This window comes from Hemicordylus capensis, chromosome 16 (assembly GCF_027244095.1).
Source record: "Hemicordylus capensis ecotype Gifberg chromosome 16, rHemCap1.1.pri, whole genome shotgun sequence".
NCBI lineage: Eukaryota > Metazoa > Chordata > Lepidosauria > Squamata > Cordylidae > Hemicordylus > Hemicordylus capensis.
Genome location: NC_069672.1, coordinates 17,217,862 through 17,238,588, shown reverse-complemented (window position 1 = coordinate 17,238,588; position 20,727 = coordinate 17,217,862). Strand labels below are relative to the sequence as shown.

Here is a 20,727-nt window from a genome sequence, read left to right as displayed (position 1 = left end):
ATCAAGAGAGGCTGGGGGGGCGGGGGGAGTCTGCTTGCTTACAGACAAGGCCTCCCTTGTGAATGGCAGCCCCAGCCGCAGCTGCCAAAGTGGGGCCTCCCTTACACGGGAGATGTCTGGAGAAGGACGTGGAGCGGCTGGGGCCCTTCCTGGGAGGAGCTCTTCGAGGAAGCTGCCGCCGCCGCCACCCACCACGAAGCAGGGCACCTGCCGGGGTTAGGCACCACATTCATTCGATCCCAAAGTAGGTTTTGAGGAGGACCGGCTGGCCGCCTCCTCAAACAGGTGAGGCCACATCAAGGTCCTGCTCTCGGAGTGACTAGCTGGGAAGTGGCCACTCTGGCTTGGAACCAGGCCCTCCTTGGCTGGACACCTTTGGTCTCCCAGAGCTGCAGGGAGGCTCCTGTGGCATTTGGAAAACGGGCCAGTTCATTGTAGCCTCGGCTTTCAGGCCAGGGGGACATCTTCCTTCCCACAAGAAGAGTGATCCTGCCCTCACATTTTAACACAGGTTTCGGTCCAGCAGGGAAATGTTTTGACTAACAGGCAGAAGGTTGCCAGTTCAAATCCCTGCTGGTATGTTTCCCGGACTATGGGAAACACCTATATCAGGCAGCAGCGAGATAGGAAGATGCTGAAAGGCATCATCTCATACTGCGTGGGAGATGGCCGTGGCCAGCCCCTCCTGCATTCTACCAAAGTCAAAACTCAGGGCTAGTCTGTGGGCACCAGGAGTCAAAATCAACTCGAGGGCACCCTTTGCCTTTACCTTCTGCCCCTTGCGTCTCTTCTCAGGCACCATGGCTTCCTCTCCCCTCAGAGGTTTTTCACACAGATTGAAAAGGCCATCTGTACCGCCAGCAGGGGGGCCACAGAGGGAGCCCATCTGAGGTGTTCATTTCCAGTTTCCAGAGAGTTGGGAGTAGCAATACCTTGAGAATTCAGCTGGATGTCCCTTGCAACTTGACTACTGTAATTCGATGATACTTCAAGGCTTTGTGTTATGATCATTATTTCTTTAAAGCGAAGGTTCAGTATGCTTATGCCACTGGGGTATGAATTCCTTCTCGGGGGCATTCCCTCACGAAGACAATTACACACCACTCACACACCACTGCAGGTGCCTCCACAGACCACTCAAAACATTGGGGAGGGAGGGGGGGTTAATGAGAGGAAAATTAACACTTGCTTACAGAGCTTGAAAGCGCACATCCATCCTAAGTTACTCAGTGGTACTACTCAGGAGTTACGTAAAAGGACTACTACATTTCACTGGACTTCCTCTAGTCAATTTAGTCAGCATGTCGTCCACTACTTACAATGCCGCTTGATGAGATGAACAGCTGCAGAGTCCATTGCCTTGTTTTAACAATGCCACCAACAATCATATTCTGCCTCTGAACAATTGCAAAGAAGATTTCCCTTACTGCTGAGCAACCACAGGGAGATCTCACACCCTGGGGCTTAGGGTCACAGACTTCTGGGTCAAAGGAGTGGCTTTTTAGCCAATGCAAGCTCCAGCACTTCTTCCTCTAGAAATTAAGCACCGGCAGCTACTTAACGTATAACAGGATTCAAAGCTTGCCACAAAAATGTCCTCCGCAAGGACACAGAGAGAAAGCGTTCCCAGCCTCCTCCTGCCCCGCTCTGGGGTGCCATTCGCAGGCACACCCGAGGTGGCAAGAGGGACGCCCCACTGCCTTGCCAGAGACCTGCTCCACTGCAGTGTGATGGCTGCCAGCAAGCAAAGGGGCAGATTGTGAAGCCTGAACAGCACTGAAACATAGGCCTGCCAAGCCTCTCCAAGCAGCCCTGCCAGCCTCTGCCTCCCCTTCGCCATTGCATAGCCTCTTCTCAGAGGCTCTCACTAGAGTCCCAGACACCTTGTTGTTCCCTCTCACTACAGAGCCCTTCCCCTGGATTCAGGGTAGCAGGTCAGAAGTGGGTCAGCTCCAACCACGGAATGCGGCAGAAAAAAACTCCTCCTGCTGCTGCTGCTGCTTCCAGGCCAAGGGCGGCAAAGTGACAGCAAGGCTCTCATTCCCAAACTGCTGCAAACCGGGAGAGAGAGCGGCTAGTGAGCTGCTTGTGCAAGTCCCAAATATCCGCCCACGGAAGAGCCTGGCTGCTGCATCACTGCAGAATTCATGCTCCTTTCAATCAGTCTATGCCGTGTGTGAGTAGTTCTGCAGTTTAGAAGACGAAAACACACCAGGATCCGGAATAGACCTCGACGGTCCTGCTGCACTCAAAGAAAGCTCTGTTGCTGTGTAGAATGTGCCCAGGTGGCTTGGGCTACAAGAGGAGCAAATGCATTCGAGGTGCTGGCAACTGTGAAGAGACTTCAACGGACACAACTGGGCGTGTGGAATGAGTGACCCATTCTAGATTGTCCCACAAGGCATTCAGTTTGTTGCAAGGAACGGCAGACTGGAGGGAACCACCTAGAATCCACTCCATACCCTGTGCTTGATGTGATACAAACTATACTTACGATCTGAGGAAGCAGATAATTTGTACCCTTCTGATAATTTAACTGAAAACCACCCACCACCTCCAAGTATGAGCAGGGTGTGAAGACAGCACCTAAGCCTGCACTACGAAGAGCAACAGGGAGGACCACTGATTCTGAAAAGCAGGGTCCATGTGGACCCACCCACATCCGACAGAGAGGGAGCTGGAGGAGGCCTTTCCTAGAACAGAAGATACCTTGTCAAGCAGTGGACTGAAACTGTGTCTCAGTTGTACTACTGAACATAAAGGAAACTGAGATCCATGAGCAGGTTAGCCATGGCTAGACTGATGTGTACTGCTATTATTCATACATTTATACCATTTTTCCACAAAGAACGTTTTTTCCAAAGCAGTTTATAAGGTAAGGATGATGATTTAAAAAATGATCCCGTGTCCCAAAGGATCTCACCCTCTTGAAAAGGCACGTGGGATGGATTCCCCAAGAGTAGGAAAGCTGAACTGGAGCCCTGCACTGATCTTGTGTGCTGTGTATATGGCCGGTTCTGCCTTCAGACACTCAGCGTATTGCTCTGTCTGAGAATCCCAGAGGATTCCCTCTTTTCCTCCTCCGAAAGAACACTGCCTTAGAAAGCAGATACTACCCAAGAGACTAGCCAAATGTTGTGGCATGGACTTTTGGAAGAAATGGCCAGAATGAGGGAAGCATTCTGAAAAATTGGTCCTCAATTTCCCACTGCTCAGGAAAAACAAGGACTGACCCCACAGCCCCCCAACAAAAGCAAACCAGCCACACCAGCTTTACATTAGCCAGACCCCTTCGTTTCCTGCCCCACTCTCAAAAATACAATCTATTTGAGGAATTTTCACTGACATGTTTCCAAAGGGAATACTGCACTGAATACGAACTTTGTAACATTAATTACAAAGTAATAAGGTCGAACAGCCTAAAATTAGGTTTTGTTCTCTTTTAATTAGGCAAAAGAAAAGGGGCAATGTTAATTTTAAATTCATACCAATTAAAAATATTATAGCAATATCCCATGCAACTATATACACACAATACAATTTATGTATGTTTGTGTGTATGTGTTACGCACACACATACACACAGTAAGATACAAAACAAACATCACGTACATGCTTTGAGTCACAGGAAGCAGCAGTCTACAAGTTTTAAACCCACAAAAGAGAACAGACGGTCGGTAAAACCACCCAGCTCATCGCTTGGGGGCCTCCTCTGGGCGCTTGGAGCTTTGCAGGGGCACCGAAATGCCCATTACGGCCAAGCCTCGGCGGTCTAACGCCTCTTCTCCTTGAGGGGCCAGAAATGGGCACCAAAGTCTCCTCTTCCATCCCCCAGAAGAAGTGGGGACTGGGGAGACATCAGCGAGGTTTGGCTGGGGGGTACTTTGTAATAGTGAAGGGATTTCAGGGGGCTCAGAGAAGGGTGCCGCACTGTGGTGGTGGTGGTGGTGGTGACCACCGTTGTGCACTTATGGCTGCACCCCAACTCAGAGTTGCCGACTGACTGGGGGAAAGCATCCTCCTCCTGCTCTGTCCTTCTGCCTTGAATAGCAAGGTGAGGTGGGGGGGCAGGCTACGAGTGGGTGACTGGCCCACGGCCACCCAGCGGCTGGCTTCCCCACAGGCCTGCCACTCTCTCAGCATCACCCCGCTCCCTCTCGTGTATGCCAGCGTGCTGAACCGCCCTCAAAGCCATCGCTGCAGGAGCCAGTCAAAAAAGCGGCCCCGCTGGCCCCAACAGGCATTCAAGCTGCGCCAGGCCTCAGTGGGAGCTGCACACAGCACGCTCTCATCTGCTTGCCCCCCCCGACATCCCCAAAGCGTGCGGACCCCGTCCATTCCACCCGCCATCCCTGCCCAGCGTTGGCATGTGCCAAGATGGAGCCTGCCCCCCGTGAAGCCTGGCCAAACAAATGAGAGCTTCCGCCACCAGCTCTCTGTCCTCATAAGAAGGCATCTCGTGCTGCACAGCCTGGAAAGGCACCAACACCCTGTATGCGCCTTCAGAGAGTCTGCGGAGGAATGGGAAGGCTTGGCCAGCCCAGCTTGCAACATGGGTGGGCTGGAGAAAACAACAGGGGTGGGGGGGGGAATACAGCCCCCCCCGCCACCATTCTTCTGCCTCCTCCCTCTTGGGCTGAGTGGCAGGCTGGCTGGTGTGCCTCTGGGCATGCTCAGAACACAAAGGCCCCCCTTGTGTGCTCTGATTTCCCTCCCTCCCTCCCTCCCTGCACCGCAGCCAACCCCACCTGCTGCACAATGCGGCAAAAGGGCCTCTGCTGCAGTGGAACAGCCTCCTCCCTTCCCTTCCCGTCTCCTCCTCCCCCAGGCAGGCCAGAAAGGGCCCGGCAGAGACCTGCGAGAGGGAAATGGGAAAGGCGGGGGGGGGGGAGGAGGAGGAGGCGGCAAGCAGCCACCGGCAGCCTCCTCGCTGGTGCAGGACTTTCGAAACTTCTGGAAGGAGGCAGCCAATCTGGGGAGAGGGAAGGAGGCAAAAACAACAACAGCCGCCTTGTGTGCGCTCAGAGGAGGAGGAGGAGGAGAGAGCACAGAGCGCACGCCAGGAGCATTTTCTCTCTCTGGGCTGAGCAGCTTCCACCCCGCCAGGCCGGCTGCCGCACTGCCTCCTTCACATGCCCTTACATAAGCAAAATGCAAAACAAAGCCCCAGCCAAGCAGACGTGGGGAGGTCTGGAGCAAGAGCCTGGCGGAACTAAGCAGGATCCTCTTGGACCGGACGGGGGGAGTGGGGGGCTGCCGCACACCATTCACTCTGCGCTGCACACTGAATTCTTTGCCTGGCACAGACCATCTTGTTGCTTCTGCAACGCCAGGGTGGTGCGACTCTCTGTTTTTCTTTTTGCTTTCCAGAAAAGCACAGTCTCTTTCCCAATTATCTCCATGGGAGGGGGGAATCTGCACCACAGTGGACTAAATCGGAAAAACCGTTAAAGACCGAATCATGCCTGGATGTCTTTTTTCCTGTTGCTTTTTTAACGAAGGGCTTGCAGTGGTCTTTTTGACTCTGTCTCTTTCTTTTGTGGTGGTGTTTTCCTTCGGCGTTTAGGATGTATTACTGTTAAATGCCAAATGGAGCATTGCAAAGGTAACCTAACAGCAAGGAAGCATCTGTGTGCAAGGGAAAGACCTGCCTTTTGGGAAGAGTAAGAGGGTGTGTGTGTGTGTGTGTGTGTCTCTATTTAACAGTTTGGTTTCAGGGGCACTAGAGAGGGGTTGGCGGGGAAGATCCGTAAAGCACTGAATGGGCCTACAGAGAGGGCAGCTGCAGGCAGGATGGCGCTGGTTGATCTCTTGGCAGCAGCAGCAGCTTGTTCTGTGGTGGTTTCTAGCCAGAGAGTGTCAGAAGGAAAGGGAAAGGCATGGGGTGCTGTTTGAGGAGGGGGCGCATCCTTTCTTGGGGGGGGGGTGCACAAAAATGCTACATTGCAAACCACGACCACGCTGGTGCAAAAACAAACCCAGTCGGGATGCTGCTGAAGGGACCCCCAAGGTGATGGAGGGCGGCTGCAGGTGGCCGAGGGGGCAGCATCCGAGCAGCGGCCGTGTTGCCAAAACAGAGCCCAGGCCGCCCTGATCTCCAGCACTCCCGGGCAGAAAGACGGGCTCTGTGTGTCTGTGGGGGGGGGGCACCTGCAAAGCGGGGGGTGGGCAAGGATGTGGGAGAAACAAGTCTTGCTGGAAAGGCCGCCTGGGAAGGGGGATCATCATCATATCCTGCCCCCCCCCCGCCTTCTGTTGGCTGGTTGGAATAAAGGCACTTGCTGCTGCTGCTGCTGCTTTTTGTTTGGGGAGGAGAATCGATGGATGCCTTTGCAGAATGTGGCCCAAGACAGGAGTCTATGCGGGGGGGGGGCAATGATGCAGTGAACAAAGCGACCCCCCATGATTTGGAGGGAGGAGGGAGGCAAGAGCTGCCCCCCACCGCCGCCATGGTGGGAGATTCAGAAAGAAAACAGGAGGCGGCGGCGGCGCTGGAGGAGAAGCGGGGGGGGGGGGTAGAAGAGCGAGCAGGGAGGAGGCGCCACCACGGAAGGGCTGCGGGGGGGGGATGCGGCCATGGCCAGGCCCACGGAAGGAGCCCCCCCATCATCATCATCATGGCTCGCATTGCAAGCTCGGGGAGGCACATTTGAGCCCCCCCCCTTTTAGAAGGGGAGTTCGGGAAGCTGCCCTGCTGCTGCTGCTGCTGCTGCTGCTGCACATTCTGTCCCTTAACCCAAAACAACAACAACAACAACAAGAGGCCGACTGCAGAGCAGGCGGGTGTCCCTGGCGCTGCTGCTGCTGCTGCTGCTCCCCGCGGGCGCCATTTTGTCGCCTTCCTGGTCGGGCTGGGCCGCCATTTTGTGGCGCGAGGATTGGGGAAGCCCGGCCAGGCGGGCTCGGCGTAGCTGCAGTACCCGGGGCGGCCGCTGAGCGGGAAGCGGGGGCGCTGCTGCGCTTGCTCTCCGCTCGCGCGTGCGCACACGCACACTCACGAGCACCCCCGTTGGACCCCGAGGCGCCGCCGCCGCCGCCGCCCTGCCTCTGGCCCGTCCCCGGTTTCTCTCGCTCACACGTGGCGGTGCTTCTTCGCGTGTGTGGGGTGCAAACGCACCACACTGGCGGGGCAGCTGCTGCTGCTGCTGCAGCCTGAGTCTGTTGTTGGAGGAGACACCCCTGCCCGCCCGCCCGCCCCCGGTTTCCTTCCAAGATGTGGTGCAAGATCCAGGGGGCATGGAAACCTCCCCCGGGGCGAGGAGGAGGCTGCTGCTGCTGCTGGTCCCTCCCTGGCTGGAGAGCGGCCAGGCCTGGAGCGAGGAGGGGCAGCCCCAGCAGGCAGCAGCAACCCTCCCACCCCCGCCCCCCTCCCGCCTGGGACTGGAGAGTGGCCCACCTGGTGGTGCCAGCTTCTGCCTCTGCTGCAGGAGTGGGCTCTGCAGGCAGCAGCAGCAGCAGCAGCGACCCCCCCCCCTTGCTGAGAGGGGGGCCAGAGGCTACTTACTGCCCGTGGAGGCCCGGCTGTATTGGCCAGATGGCCTTCCGAAGCCACATGGCGGCCCAGGAGCCCCTTTCCGCAGCCTTGGGAGTAGGAGCAGCACCGCCCCCCCCCCGACTGCAGCCGAGGTCCTGGGATCCGAGCTGGCGCCCAACCTCCCCAACTCCCCCACACTGCCCAGGAAGCCCCATCCGGCCTGGGCGGCGGCTGCCCCTTGGGGCGAGGACGACTCGGGGAGTTCCCCAGCCTGCTACGGTCTCTGTGGCACTGATTAATGTAACCACCACCACACATATTTATGTACCGCTTTCCAACCAGAAAGTTCCCAAAGCGGCTTACACATAGAGAAAGAATAAAATAAACACATAAAGATGGATCCCTGTCCCCCAAAGGGCTCACGAGCTAAAAAGGAACGCAAGGCAGACCCCAGCAACAGTCCCCGGAGGGATGCTGTGCTGGGGGTGGAGAGGGCCAGCTGCTCTCCCCCTGCTCAATACAAGGGAATCGCCACATTGAAAAGGTGCCCCTTTGCCCAGTGAGCGGGCGTTCGAAAACTTCGGCCACACATATTTTTGCCAGGCGTGTCATAGAAGATGAAAGGCCGTTTGCTGAAACCCCAAGCAGATTCAGGGAGTAATATCACTCCGGAGATACTAGATAGGGGGGGAGTCATATCTACGGAACAAAGCAGGGCTTATTTCTGAACCAATGCGCACTGCTGAAGACACAAATCATGTGGTGCTCTGCAACTTGGAGTATGCGCTCCCAGAAACGGCGAACATTCGAGAATGCACCGTTGCACCTCATCACCTTCGCAAACAGACCATGCTTTCGGCAAGTATAGCAGCATTCCTGGTTGCTGCTGGAAATACAGCTTTGCCTAGTCCAGGGACTGTTAAATCATGTTAAAAAGCAGCGGGGGGGGGGGGGGGTCCGTAGTCCTGTTCCTGGTGGCTACTGCCAGCCCTCGCTCTAGGGGCTTCTGCTATGGAAAGTGACTCTCCGAGCCCAGCGTTGCCTTCTCTGTCTGGCGGTACGGCCACTGCAGAGGCAGATTTCAGATTTCAGCGGCTGTGTTTTGAGGGAGAGACGCAAACACACCCCAGGCTTTAGACAGTCCTAATCATCACCCGGGCGCCTTGCAGACAGAGGCAGACATGGCATTTTATGCCCGAGGGCATCCGACGGCACTCGCCTTCTCTCCAGCGAAATGCCTCCGAGGGCAGAGCAAGCGTGCCCCATATCACCCCCTCCAGCATGCCCGCCTTCCCACTGAAAGAACCCGCTGCATCCCGTTCCACAGTGCGCATGCGCTCAGACGGAATCAATGGGTGTCCCACCTTCACAACTGCCCCTGCTTTAGCCAGAGGAAATGGAGGGAGACGAGGACCGCTAGCCAGCGAGGCTGTGGCACAAGCATAGGATGGCGGGCCGAGGCCTCTCCCAAGCCCAGCGCCACGCAGAGGCAGCGAGCGGCCCTGTTGACTGGCGCGTCTGCCCCATTCGCGAAGAAAGCCAAGCAGAGGGGGGGGCCATTTCACACAGAAAGCGGCACACAGGCGAGAGGGGCAGGAGGCTCACTCCTTCCTGGCTGATCCCAGCGTGCCAGTGGGAGAAGGACCCCGACAACGGCCCTGCCGTCACCACCTTGCTCCCAGGGCCCGCAATATCCCCAGCAGGGGCCCCAGTGGCAGGGGGGTTCAGCACCTAAGGCTTCTGCTTGCGCCCTCATCCAGCCCTAGAGCAAATGGCACCCCACTGCAAGAACCATCTTTGCCATTCCCTCTCGCTGATTCAGCTTGAGAGTCCCTTCGTTTGCCTTTGCTGTATTGTGATTTTTGAAGTATGATCAATCAATATTGACTGAAAACCTTGTTTTGCCTTTGCAGCCCCTTTAACCACTTTGATGCACAATCCGCATGCTCAGTTTCTCTCTGTTCCATAATGCCATAAGCTTGGAATGAAGAAATAAGATTTACAGAGCCCTGCACACATACACACACACACCCCAGCCCAAGCAAATAAAAACAAACTCATTTCCTCTCATCTGGAAGCAGCTTTCAAAGTCTGAAAATAACCAAAATGCCCAGGACCCAGCGGGCCACCTGCCCCCAATCCGGGCCCTTTAAACTCTGACCCCCACAACATTCCAGACTTTTGGACTCTTGCGACTGATTTAACCAGCTAATAACACCTTATCAATTATATTATCCGTATTGCCCAGACCAAACACAAAGATGCCCATACATTTCAAGTCAGATTTTAATCAAGTGTACTTTAAAAGGATTTTCAGACAGTACAGTACAATAGTCACTCTGAGATGTTTTGGTGGGCATAAAGGAATATATCCAACAGCTTTCTCTACATTTTATTGTTTCATAAGGGTACAAATACCCAAGCAAATATAAAAATAAGAGAAAGGAAGCTATTGAAATAGCAAAGAATTAAGTTGAATGTGCAGAGACATCCCAACCCAAACAATTCTGGGAAAGATCCAAATTAACCCACTTCATATTTGTTTTTTATAGATGCAATAATAGATTAAAAAAAAAAAAAGATTGAGATGCCATAATAGATATATGATAGAAAGCAGCTTCATACAAAGAAGGACCCACATGCTTTGAAAACAAAGGAGCAAGGAGGCTACCCAGAAGAATAAATCCCTTGACTGAGACCCTTTGCTAGGTTAATTCAGCGAAAGGAACATGGCCTTGGGGTGCCCCCTCGTGGACAGGACATCCATTAATGGAAGATGGCAGCTCCGCCAGTGGGGAGGGACCACAGATTTTTAAGAGCTATCCTGGCTCAACAAGCATAGACTGGTACAAGCTTTTACGTTAGCTCTTCTCCAGGGCTAGATGCTCTAAACCAAAATAAGAACAGGCATGTGCATGGTGCATAGTTTCAAAAGTTAAAAAAATAAAATCCCAGTAATGGTAGATGCCAGGGCTCACTTGTGCACGTCCCCAAAGCCCTGACTCTGGATGCATAGGGCTGGCTGAGGTCGCTCCTTGGAGGCATTCTTCTTCTCCACATGCTCAAAAAACCAACATATTCTTAATGACCCACCCCACAAGTTCCAGGATTAAGCCACTGAGAGCAGGTTCTGGAGACCGACACAGACTGAGCCTATTTGTGAGCACAAATCCCAGCCGATTTCCTCCTCCCCCCAATCTCCTTCCTATATTCCCTCAATCTCCTGCACTGGACTTGGAGAGGATGAGGACAACAACAGGAATGCAGAATGAGACTATAAAAGGCAGGGCTGACCTTCTTTTCAGAGGTTTGCTGCTCTTTCCCCTCCAGAGATCCTCTCTGTTCTTCTCTCTCTGAGCCAGGGTGTGTTGCCCTAGGCTAAAATCCCAGCATGGGGAACCAGGTGAGGCTTAGAACTTCTAGAAAAAACAGCAACAGGTCTGCAGGACTCTGCTGCCTTCTCTATGCTCTAGAAAACCGGGGTTCCGAGCAAGGAAGGGGCTCCTCGCTCTTGACAGTCCCCTCCGTACTTCCGGGCTGCGCCCACTAGAATTCATTCATGCAGCTATAAGGTGACCAAGCAATGAGGAATAAACCCAACCCCAGGAGAGATGGGGGCATCAGCCTCTGTGCAGCTGGAGGTCTCCAGACTGAGATTCCACACATCCTCTCTCTTCCTTCAGCCCTGTTTGGAAAGATGTCCACATTGGACGGCTGTGTTGGCCAACCACGCCAGTGTGCTGCTCTCTAGTGGTTCCAGAGGGCCTTTCTCTCCTCCAGCCCAGTCCAGGCAGTGCATCCCCCCCCAGGGGGGCATTTCCTAGGGGCTGCTAGGTTTCCTGGCAGCAGTGAGTGAGCAGCGAGGCAGGGGGGAATTCCTTGAGCTCGGCCCTAGATTGACCCGGAGGCATTTGGCCTCCAACCACTGCATTGTGCTCAATTCCAGGCTTAAAACCCCAAAGAGAAAGGCGTCAAGACACTCAGATGGGAGGAAACAGGACAGAGGCAAGGCAGAACGCCAGAGGAAGAGACACCCGCGATCCTGGCTCCTTGGGTCCGTGCTGCAGCCTCCGGAAAGATGCCTGCACCTTGTTCCCTCGGCAGGAAAATCATTCTCTCTGTCGGATGTTGCAGGATTTGCAGAGGAGGCGGCTGCCCAGAGGGTAGCAGCCATCCTCGGTGGGTTCTGGGGATAAGAGGACCCGACAGTTCTGCAGTGCCAAAGAAACCAAGAGTTCATCAGTGGCGGTTCGAGGAAGGGCACGGATGCTTCTGCTCTTAGACCGGGATCCTTGCACCTCTTAGGAGCCGGCAGTGCGGTCAGATCATTTGCAGGAGGCACCACTAAAGACCTTGCAGTGGGACTTCCATTCCCCCCCCCCACCCGCACACTTAAAGAGGTTCATGCTAGTCCTTACAACCAGGAATCACGTTTCTAACACAGACTAAAGAGATCTATATCCAAAAGTAGACGGCCAAACAGAGAAACACACCAGAGAATGTAGAAGGTGAATGCAGCGTGCAGAAGGGAAAGACAGAAGGAAAACTTGTACAATTGCACCACAAAAACAATGTCTTTGTAACCAAAACGGGGGGGGGACAACGACGGCAGCGATGAGGAAAACGAGTGTATGAAAGTTAAGACACGGGGATAGTCCAGAAGGCAAATGCCATAAAGCTGGGTGTGTGTGTGGGGGGGGAATAAAACTGAGGGGCGCGGCGGAAGCAAAATTGCCCTCATACAGGCAGTAAAGGGAGATCACCATACCGGAACTTTGCACCGCAGCCCGAGGGAGCGACACAGTGGCTTATATATCCAGACAGCTGTGCAGAAAGACCAGGAAAAAGCCAGATTGCAGGGCGGAGGGGAGGAGGAGACTCAAGGCATGCCCACCAGAAGTGTATAACCGGCAAAGGTGAAAAATCAGGTTCCTTATGGAAAAGATCACAGGGCAGAGCAGAAAGCTAGCAGCGAGGTGTGTCCCTCGAGCAGAAGCACCAACATGGAGGGGACCCGCAGCGTGGCAGGAGCGACGCGGCTGAAGCCCCCGGGATGACTTTCCACGTGAAGCGAGTCCTTCAGGGGGCCAGAGACACCACTCACTCTGACACGGACTGCTGGATCTGTACGTGGCCCAGCCAAACCCGTGAGCGGTGAGAACGGGGCCAGCACAGAACTGTCGCCCCCACCACGACCCCCTTCGCCCAGAGCGCCCAGAGCCATCTCTTTCGTGGCATTCGCCAGATCGTGTCTCCCAGGACAGCTGCACTCTCTTGTCCACCCGGGCCATTTACATTTGGGGTTTCAGATTGGATCTGGTTTTTAACTAGTTTCAAAATGAGTTTTTAAGTGGCTTTGTATTGCATTGTGTATTTTCTGCTCACCTAATCACCCCCCGTTATGATTCAGTGTTACATGTTTTCACGGTATGTTTTAATCTTCTGCTGTGAACCGCCCAGAGAACACTTTGTTATGGGGCGGCTAACAAATCAAGTTGTATATGAAGATGAGGATGTGTCTGTGGCAGCGCTCGGGGAAACTCCAGCCGGACACACCAAGGTTTTGCTTTCAGAACCGCATCCCAAACCTTCAGCTCAGATGACGACACCAAGCAGTGTTAATCCGGCATCTCTTATGATGCTTTCTGAAGAACCCTCCAGGTGCGTCCTGAGGGACGGCCAGCCCCCCCCAGCAGCAGGGCCACGCCAAGCCCCAGCCACACTCACCTCGCAGCGGTAGCAGTCCTCGTGGAAGTCCCGTCCCAGGCACTCGATCTTGTAAGCGTCTCTCCCTTCGCTGGGGATGATGGGCTTCTCACACGCCCCACACACCGAGGCGTACTTCCTGCAGAGCGGGCGGGCAGACGGAGAGCGGGTGGGTCAGTGGCCTGCGCCCCTTTCCAAGAGGGGTCTCCCTTAAAGAAGCCCCCGCCCCCCACATGGGGCCAGGGGGCTGTGCAGAGGATCCTGCTCCAGCCCAAGCTTCATGCAGGCCCCCAACAAACCGTTAGTCGGAGGCCCCACGGCACGGAGGGTGGAGGGGGCTGACACTGCCCACCCCCACCCCCCGCCGGCCTTACAATGGCGGCCACTGACTGAGGTTGCAACGACGACTCTTCCCAAACTGGTCCATGAGGCAACTCCTCCTCCTCCTCCCCAAAGACCTTTCAACTCTCCAAGTGCTGGTTATTTTTTTGGGGGGGGGTGTTTCCAAACAGTTTATCCCGCCCCCCTTCAGCCATTCCGCTTTGAAGTCCAGGGTTTCAAACTATTTGTCATGCTCCAGGCAGGTGTCCTGGGCTCTGCTGTGGCTACTGGTCTGTCAGCCCCCCCCCCCCCCGCCCGTGCCAGCTCGCTGGTGCTGGGAGGAGGCGGAGGCAGGGAGACCCCCAGGAGCTGCTCCCCCCACCGCCCTACCTGTAGAAGTCGCGGAGGCAATGCACCTCCTCCTCCTCGTCCACGGCAAACGTCTCGTCCCCAATGGCCCGGCCGCACGCCACGCAGGTGAAGCACTCTGGGTGGTACCCGTGGCCCATGGCCCGCACGATCTGGCTCAGGATCAAGGTCTGACACCGGGCACATTTCTCCAGGGTGTTCTTCGGGGGGGGGGGTCAAGAGGCAGGAGAAAGAGAGGGGGCTTAAGCTTTATGCTCAGGGCTCATCTGCAGTGCTGTGGCTTGAGGGACTCACCGCTCAGTGGCGGGACGCCTGCCTTGCCTGCAGAAAGCCACAGGTTCAGTCCTGGGCAGCATCTCCGAGGAGACCCGTGTCTGAAGCCGCAGAGAGCCGCTGCCAGCCAGTGTAGGCAATAGGAAGCAGCCCCTCAGCCACGGACGGGGGTGGGGGGGTGGAGACTGCAGAGACGAGGGAAGCTACCTTGAAACAGGCAACGCACAGCGGCCGCCCCTCTTTCTGGTAGTAGTGCTGCCCCACCAGAGCACCGCTGCATGTCCGGCAGGTGAAGCAGTCAGCGTGGTACTGCTTGTTCATGGCTTCCACGGCAGGGCCCCGCGGGCAGAGGCCTTTGTGGCAGAAGGCACAGATGTCTGCAAGGAGGAGTTGCCATTTGTCGGAGCCGGCGCTTCTCTGTCCCTGGCTCAGTCCAGGGGTCCCCCGAAGGAGGCTTGGGAACTGGGTCCTGGGGAAGCCCTGGGTGCCCACTCCTGCCCTCCCCTGCTCCGCCGTGGCGGGCAGCTGGGCCTCACCTGTGGAAACGGCGTGCGCCACCTTCCTGCCCGGCGGCGGCGGCTGCTCTCCAGCCTGCTGAGTCAAGGGCAGGGCGTTCGGTTCCCTCCGTCCGGCTGGAGAAGTGGAAGACGTCTGGGAAGCAGGAGGAAAAGAAGAGCAAGGCGGCAGAGCTCAGTGGCGCAGCCTCTCCTTGGCAGGCAGAGGGTCCCCCGTTCCCTCCCTGGCAGGGCTGGGACGGAGACTCCTGCCTGCAGCCTTGGAGAAGCTGCTGCCAGTCCGTGTAGACAATGCTGAGCGAGACGGACCGAGGGTCTGACTCGGTACAGTAGAAGGCAGCCTCCTATGTTCCCGAGGCAGGTTACGTGCCGAAGGAAGGAGGCTTGCCAAAGGAAAAAGGAAAACCCCATTTCTGGGTGGACAAACGGAAGTGAGGCTCTGCTTTGAAGAAAAAACGTTCCAGGCTTGGGGGGACAGACAGTGTAGCAGGACCCAGACACGTCAGGCAGAAAGACCCCTTTGCGCCAGCTGCCTCCCTCCCTGCGAGGCTGGCTTGTGCCACCCTTGGGCTGAGCCTCTGAAGAAACAGCCGCAAGCCGGAGCCCGGAGGAGGAGGCAGCAGCAGCATCTGGCCGCCGCGCCGGCATCGGGATTCTCCCTAGCGAGGCAGTCTAGCCCTTCCTCTGCCTCGGAATGGGCAGCGGGGAAGCAGCCCGAGCAGGGGCATAGCTGGGGGGGGGGGCGGTGTTCATCCCTCTCTCGGGCGGCCCCCCAGAATGCAAGAGATAATGAAGAAAATAGGGAGGGATGGAGCTGGAGGGCCCTCAGGAGCTGGCGGCCCGTGTTCTTTGAACCCTTTCGCTCAATTATAGCTACGCCCCTGAACCCGAGCAGCAATTGTGCTACGAAGGCGCCCTCTGGAGAGGCCCTTTGCAAAACGGACCGTTACCTGCAGGGATGCTCGCTTCTCAAGGTCAGGCCCCAGGGTCTCTACGGAGAAGGAAGTGGGGTACGGTGGAGGAGCAGGACTGTTGCTCTGGACGGGACGGGGCTGCAAGGCCAAGTAACCTGCAACAGACAAGGAACAGCAGCACCTGCCATGAGGGCTAGAAACGTGGTTCTTGAAAGAGGGGGGGACTTCACAAGCAAGTGCAGGGGCTCAGGACTGCCTGGCATAAATGCCCTTTGCTCCGAGAGCACCGTCCCCAGCCACCAAATCCCAGAGTAGGAGGCTAACAGAAATGCACTCTGCATGAGCTCAGAAGGCGCTCTGTTCCTTATTCCGGTGTCCCTGGGGTTGAAGACACGCTCTGGGCCAAGTTAAAGGCCTGCTAGCAAGGCAGAAACCCTCTGCTGGGGGGGGGGGTTACGGCTTGGAACTAGAGGCCCTCTTGCCCTGAGCATGGCTTCATGTGCCTGACTGGGGAGAAGGGCCAAGGTTATGGGGCACAGCCCCACTGGCTGCAACACACACACACCCCCGCAGCTGTCCTCCCTCTGCTCCTCAGGGGCCACAGGAAGGAGCTGCTCCCTCAGGGCCTCTGCCCGGCTCACCTCCGTGGGGCGCGCCAGCTGCTCGTGGGGCGTGCCCCCTGCTCCCCTTGGCGGCATCTGCCGATGTCTGGGGCGGGGTGGGCCCAGAGGGCTCCAGGGCTTCCTGCGGAAGGCCGTTGCAGGGGAGGCGCGGAGGCTTCGGCGGCCCCATTTCGCCCTTGGCCACGTGGTCCCTCCTGGGCGGCGCGAGGCGGATGAAGAGGGACGAAGCGATCCGTGTCTCCACCTGGCCCGACAGCATCGTCCCCTGCAGCAGGGAGAGGAGACGGGAGGACGCGAGGGAGCTCAGAGCCGCCGGTCCCTCGGTGGCCGCCCCGGGAGAGGCCCTCGGCCAAGGGGCCAGGCCAGCCTCCCTCCCCACAAGCTCCCACTGCCACGGACGGACGGACGGACGGACGGAGGAGAGACCCCCACCCGCGCCACGCCCCCCTCCACCCACTCTGGGAGGCACGCTCTGGCCCCCCTCCCTTTCCCCAGCGATGCCAGAATCCCGGCGGCAGCAAGTAGACTCTCTTCATTGTGGAAGGAAGGAAGGAAGGAAGGAAGGAAGGAGGCCCAGAGCCAACGAAAAGGAGGCCCGGAGGGAGGCTGGGTCCTCTGGCCGGAGCCGGTCTGCACCCGGGGGGTGGCTCAAAGGACCCCGGCCCCACCTCCCCCTATTTGCTCCATTCGCTCCCTCACTCCCAGGGGCCACCAGGGAGGGGGGCGAACCTGGGCCCCCTCTCCCCTAGCTACGCCCTTACCTGCACCCTTCTAGTCTGCATTTGAAAAATTATTATTATTATTATTTTGCATTTTACACCCCGCTCTCCCTCCAAGGAGCCCAGAGCGGTGGACGACATACTTGGGTTTCTCCTCACAACAACCCTGTGAAGTAGGCTAGGCTGAGAGAGAAGGGACCGGCCCAGAGTCACCCAGCAAGTCTCCTGGCTGAATGGGGATTGGAACCCGGGCCTTGCCGGTCCTAGCCCAGCACTCTAGCCACTGCCCCACGCTGGCTCAGCAACGGGTCACGTTCCGCGCCAAGATCTTCACCCTCCACCCACGGACCCAGCTTCTGGCACTGCACCCATGGAACGTGGGAGGGGTGGGCGGCCAGACGAGGGTCCTCCTGCTTTTGAAGAGGGAAGCTGAGCATCCCCACCCGCGCAGCCCCTCACACCCTGCCTCCAAGCTCCCGATGGCCCTGGGCGCTGGGCAGGAGTGAGCCACGCCAAGGCTGGGAAGCACTTTGCCCAAGAGGGGGGTTCTAAGAGCCACCGCCAGGCTGTGGGCGGCGAGAGGGCGGAGCCTCCCTCCTGTGGGGCTGGAAAGGGGCCCTTCCCCAGAGCGGGCTCAGGCGGGGGGGGAGGGAGGGAGGGAGCCGCCTTTCCGCCCCTGCACACACCCTGATCTTTATTCCGGGCACTTTTGTCCCTGGAGAAAAAGGAGGGAGGGAGGGAGGGAGACCTGCCTCTCCCCAGAACAAGAACCAACAGACCTGGGAGGGTGCCACAGCCCCACATCGCCAGAAGCGGCCTTCACAGCCCCACATCGCTGCCCTGAGCTGCCACAACGTGGCCACACAAGGAAGGGAGGGAGGGAGGGAGGAGGCGGAAGCGAGGAGGAAGCGGCCTTCCTGCCTTCCTCGGGAGGTGGCCAGGCCGTGCCCTGCGGGGGTCGTCCAGTGGTACTAGTGGCACTGCCGTTAGGTGCCCGAAGGAGCCCTCCGCTCCTGACCCCCCCCGTGGGGGGGCAGTCAGTGCTAGCACCTGGCGCCTCTGCTGGGGAGGGCGCATGCCTAATTCAGCCGGCCAAGGAGGTCGCCTCAGGAGCTGCCACGGGGGCCCAGGCCACGGCCACACCTCGGGGCCACCGCGGAGGCTGCAGGGCTCGGGCTTCTGGCTTCGAAGCAGAGCGGGAGCCCGGCGGGCCGCCCTGGGCTGAGGCCGAGAGCAACAAGGCCCAGAGGAGGGCCCAGCGGCCCCCAGGAAAGGCAGCCCAGCCGGCAGCAGCCGAGCACGGCCCACACGGGGCCCATCCCCTCGCCAGTCAGCCCTGCCGGCCAGGCCAGAGGTCCTCCTTCGGGAGCCAGCCGCTGCCTGCCCAGTCCGAGGGCCAGTCCTGCAACCAAAATGCCCCACAGACAGTCTGCAATCAGCGTCCTGGAGAAGGCGAGGAGCTGGGGGGGGCCGCTCTGGGGCCAGCTGCCTCTCTCCCCTGCCCCCGCCACAGCCCCCCAGACTCGCTCCGGTGGCAAGAGGAGGCGGCAGCAAGGCCAGCCCAGCCAAATGGAAGCGGGGGGGGGGAGGGAGGGAGGGAGGGGTGGCACACACTGGGGGTCCTCCTGGCAGGCAGGCCTGGTGGTGATGGGCAGGAGGGCAGGGCGAGTCCGATGCCCCACAGCAGCAGCAGCAGCAGCAGGCCATGCAGGAGACCCCCACCCACCGCCCTCCGCCTGGAGCACCCGGGCAGCGGCTGCTGGGGCGGCGTTTGCTCCGCTTTCCCCATGTGGGGCCACACGAGGCGGGAGAGCAGAGGCGGCGCCTCGGGAGGGTGTGTGTGTGGGGGGGGGACAGCAGTGCCCCCCGCCCCGCCCGGCGGGACGACCCCCGTGCCCTCCCCTCTCTTCGCCTCCCGCAGGGGGCACGGCTGGAGCAGAGCCCGGGGGGGGCAGCAAGGAGGGACGCCGCCGCCGCCTCCCCTTCCTAACCGGAGAGGCCAGCCCTGGGACCGGGGCGCCCCCCCCCCCGCCGCCCCCCCCCCGCCTGCCCTGCCCTGCCCGCCCAGGCGGCGCCCGCCACACACCTGGAGGAGCCGCCGAGCGCGACGACGGAGAAGACAAAAGGCCGCGGCGGAGGGAGGGAGGCTGGCTGGCTGGCTGAGCCTGGGCGCCGCTGCTGATGACCGACGGGCCGGCCGGCCGGCCGGGGGCCGCCACCGAGAGCCCCCCGGGGGTGCCGGCAGCCGGAGCTGGAGCTGGAGGTGGAGGTGCTGGCGGCGGCGGCGGCTTCTCACCTGCCCAGGGCGGGCGGGCGGGCGGGCGGGGGCGTGTGCCCGGCGCGTGTGCCAGGCGGGGAGGAGCCTCCTCCGTGCCGCCCGCGGCTGCTCCGGAGTCCGGGCTCCTCCGGCGGCGGCGGCTGGGCGGGGAGGGAGGCAGCGGCAGCAGCGCCAGCCCCGCTTGACATCACGCCCCCCCCCCCCCCGAGCCCCGAGCCCCGAGCCGGGCTCGCTCTTTTCTCCATAAAAGGTGAAGGGCGGCGGCGGCGGCGGCCTCGCGGGGGGGGGGAGGAGTGGGGCAGCCACGGGGGGGGGCCCTCACCTGCCCTGGCCCGGCCCGGCCGCCTCCCTCCCCCTCCCGCTGCTGCTGCTGCTGCTGAGTCGCGGCTGCGCCGGCTTCTGGCCCGGGCGGCGGAGGGCGCTGCTCCCTCCGGGGCTTTGAACTTCCCGCCGCGTTCACACAACCCGTGTCCAGCCAGAGGCCGCCACGGAGGAGCCGCCGCTCCGGGAGGGGCCGCCATGGGCACTGCCGGCAGCGGGGAGACGGGCTGCCCGCTTGGGCCCCCAGCCAGCCTCCCCCCACCTCTGGCTGCCTTGGTGGGCGACAAGACCTGGCGGGGCCCTTTTAGGTTAGGACAAAGACAGCGGTGAGGAGACATGAGGGAGATCCATCACGTCCTGCATGGAGTGGAATTCTTCTCCCTCTCCCATCACACCAGAGCCAGGAGGGGTCACCCCATGGAATGGACTGACAGGAAATCTAGGGCCAGCAAAGGGAAGGACTTTTTCACACAACTTGCACAATCCACTTGTGGAATTCTCTGCCACAAGATGTGGTGACAGGCAACCACCTGGATGGCTTTAAGGAGGGTTTGGCTCACTTCATGGAGGAGAGGTCTCTCAGGGGCTACTAGTCGGAGGGCTACAGGCCACCTCCAGCCTCCGAGGCAGGAGGCCTCTGAGTCCCAGTCACAGCAGCAGGAGGGAGGGCCGGCCCCCTTCAGCTCCTGCCTGTGGCGTCCAGCGGCATCTGGTGGGCCACGGTGGGAAACAGGAGGCTGGCCGAGAGGGGCTTCCTTGGGCCTGACCCAGCAGGGCTGTCCCCATGTTCGGGGCCCAGTGGCCCAGCCAGACCCCCCCCTCCCCGCAGCCAGAGATCCAGGCACGCTCCCCCCCCCCCGGACTCAGGGGCCAACCTTGCAAGTGCGGCTGGAGAATCTCTGCCAGATTCCGGCTCCAGCTCAAGGGCCTCTGCCTGGCGGCCTCCCCACTCCGGGCTACTGCTGAGGAGGAGGAGGAGGAGGGATCCTTCCTTCGGGAGCCCCCCTGAACGAGTTGGGGGGCGCTGCTCCTGCTGGCCCCCACAGGTCCACCTCCTCCCACCACAGGGCAGGGGGTCCTTTGGGGTCAGGCCAGGGCTTGTTCTGCCGGTCAGGCAGCAGCGGCCAAGCGGCTGGCTAGGCAGAAGTCCCACCAGGCTGGCTATCACCTCAGGCGTGGGGGGGGGGAGGAAGGCGAGGGGGGAGGAGAGCGGG

The 20,727-nt window shown here is 59.1% G+C and overlaps 1 protein-coding gene across 3 annotated transcripts; it reads right to left on the bottom strand.

The window, feature by feature from the left end:
* Window positions 1–9,742: 9,742 nt before the first annotated feature.
* FBLIM1 (filamin binding LIM protein 1) lies at window positions 9,743–19,390 on the bottom strand. 3 transcript variants are annotated; one of them, XM_053281446.1, is made up of 9 exons: window positions 19,001–19,390; window positions 16,214–16,460; window positions 15,609–15,727; window positions 14,680–14,794; window positions 14,351–14,520; window positions 13,892–14,070; window positions 13,202–13,319; window positions 12,243–12,406; window positions 9,743–11,685 (listed from the first exon to the last, which is right to left on the bottom strand). In XM_053281446.1, the coding sequence occupies exons 2-9, from the start codon at window positions 16,452–16,454 to the stop codon at window positions 11,295–11,297; spliced, it is 1,497 nt and encodes a 498-aa protein (XP_053137421.1). In that variant the 5' UTR covers window positions 16,455–16,460; window positions 19,001–19,390; the 3' UTR covers window positions 9,743–11,294. The 3 variants fall into 3 exon arrangements, with proteins under 3 accessions (XP_053137421.1, XP_053137420.1, XP_053137422.1); XM_053281445.1 differs by lacking the exon at window positions 19,001–19,390 and adding an exon at window positions 18,529–18,909; XM_053281447.1 differs by lacking the exons at window positions 12,243–12,406; window positions 19,001–19,390 and adding an exon at window positions 18,529–18,901 and having other exon boundaries at window positions 11,441–11,685.
* Between the last annotated feature and the right edge of the window lie 1,337 nt (window positions 19,391–20,727).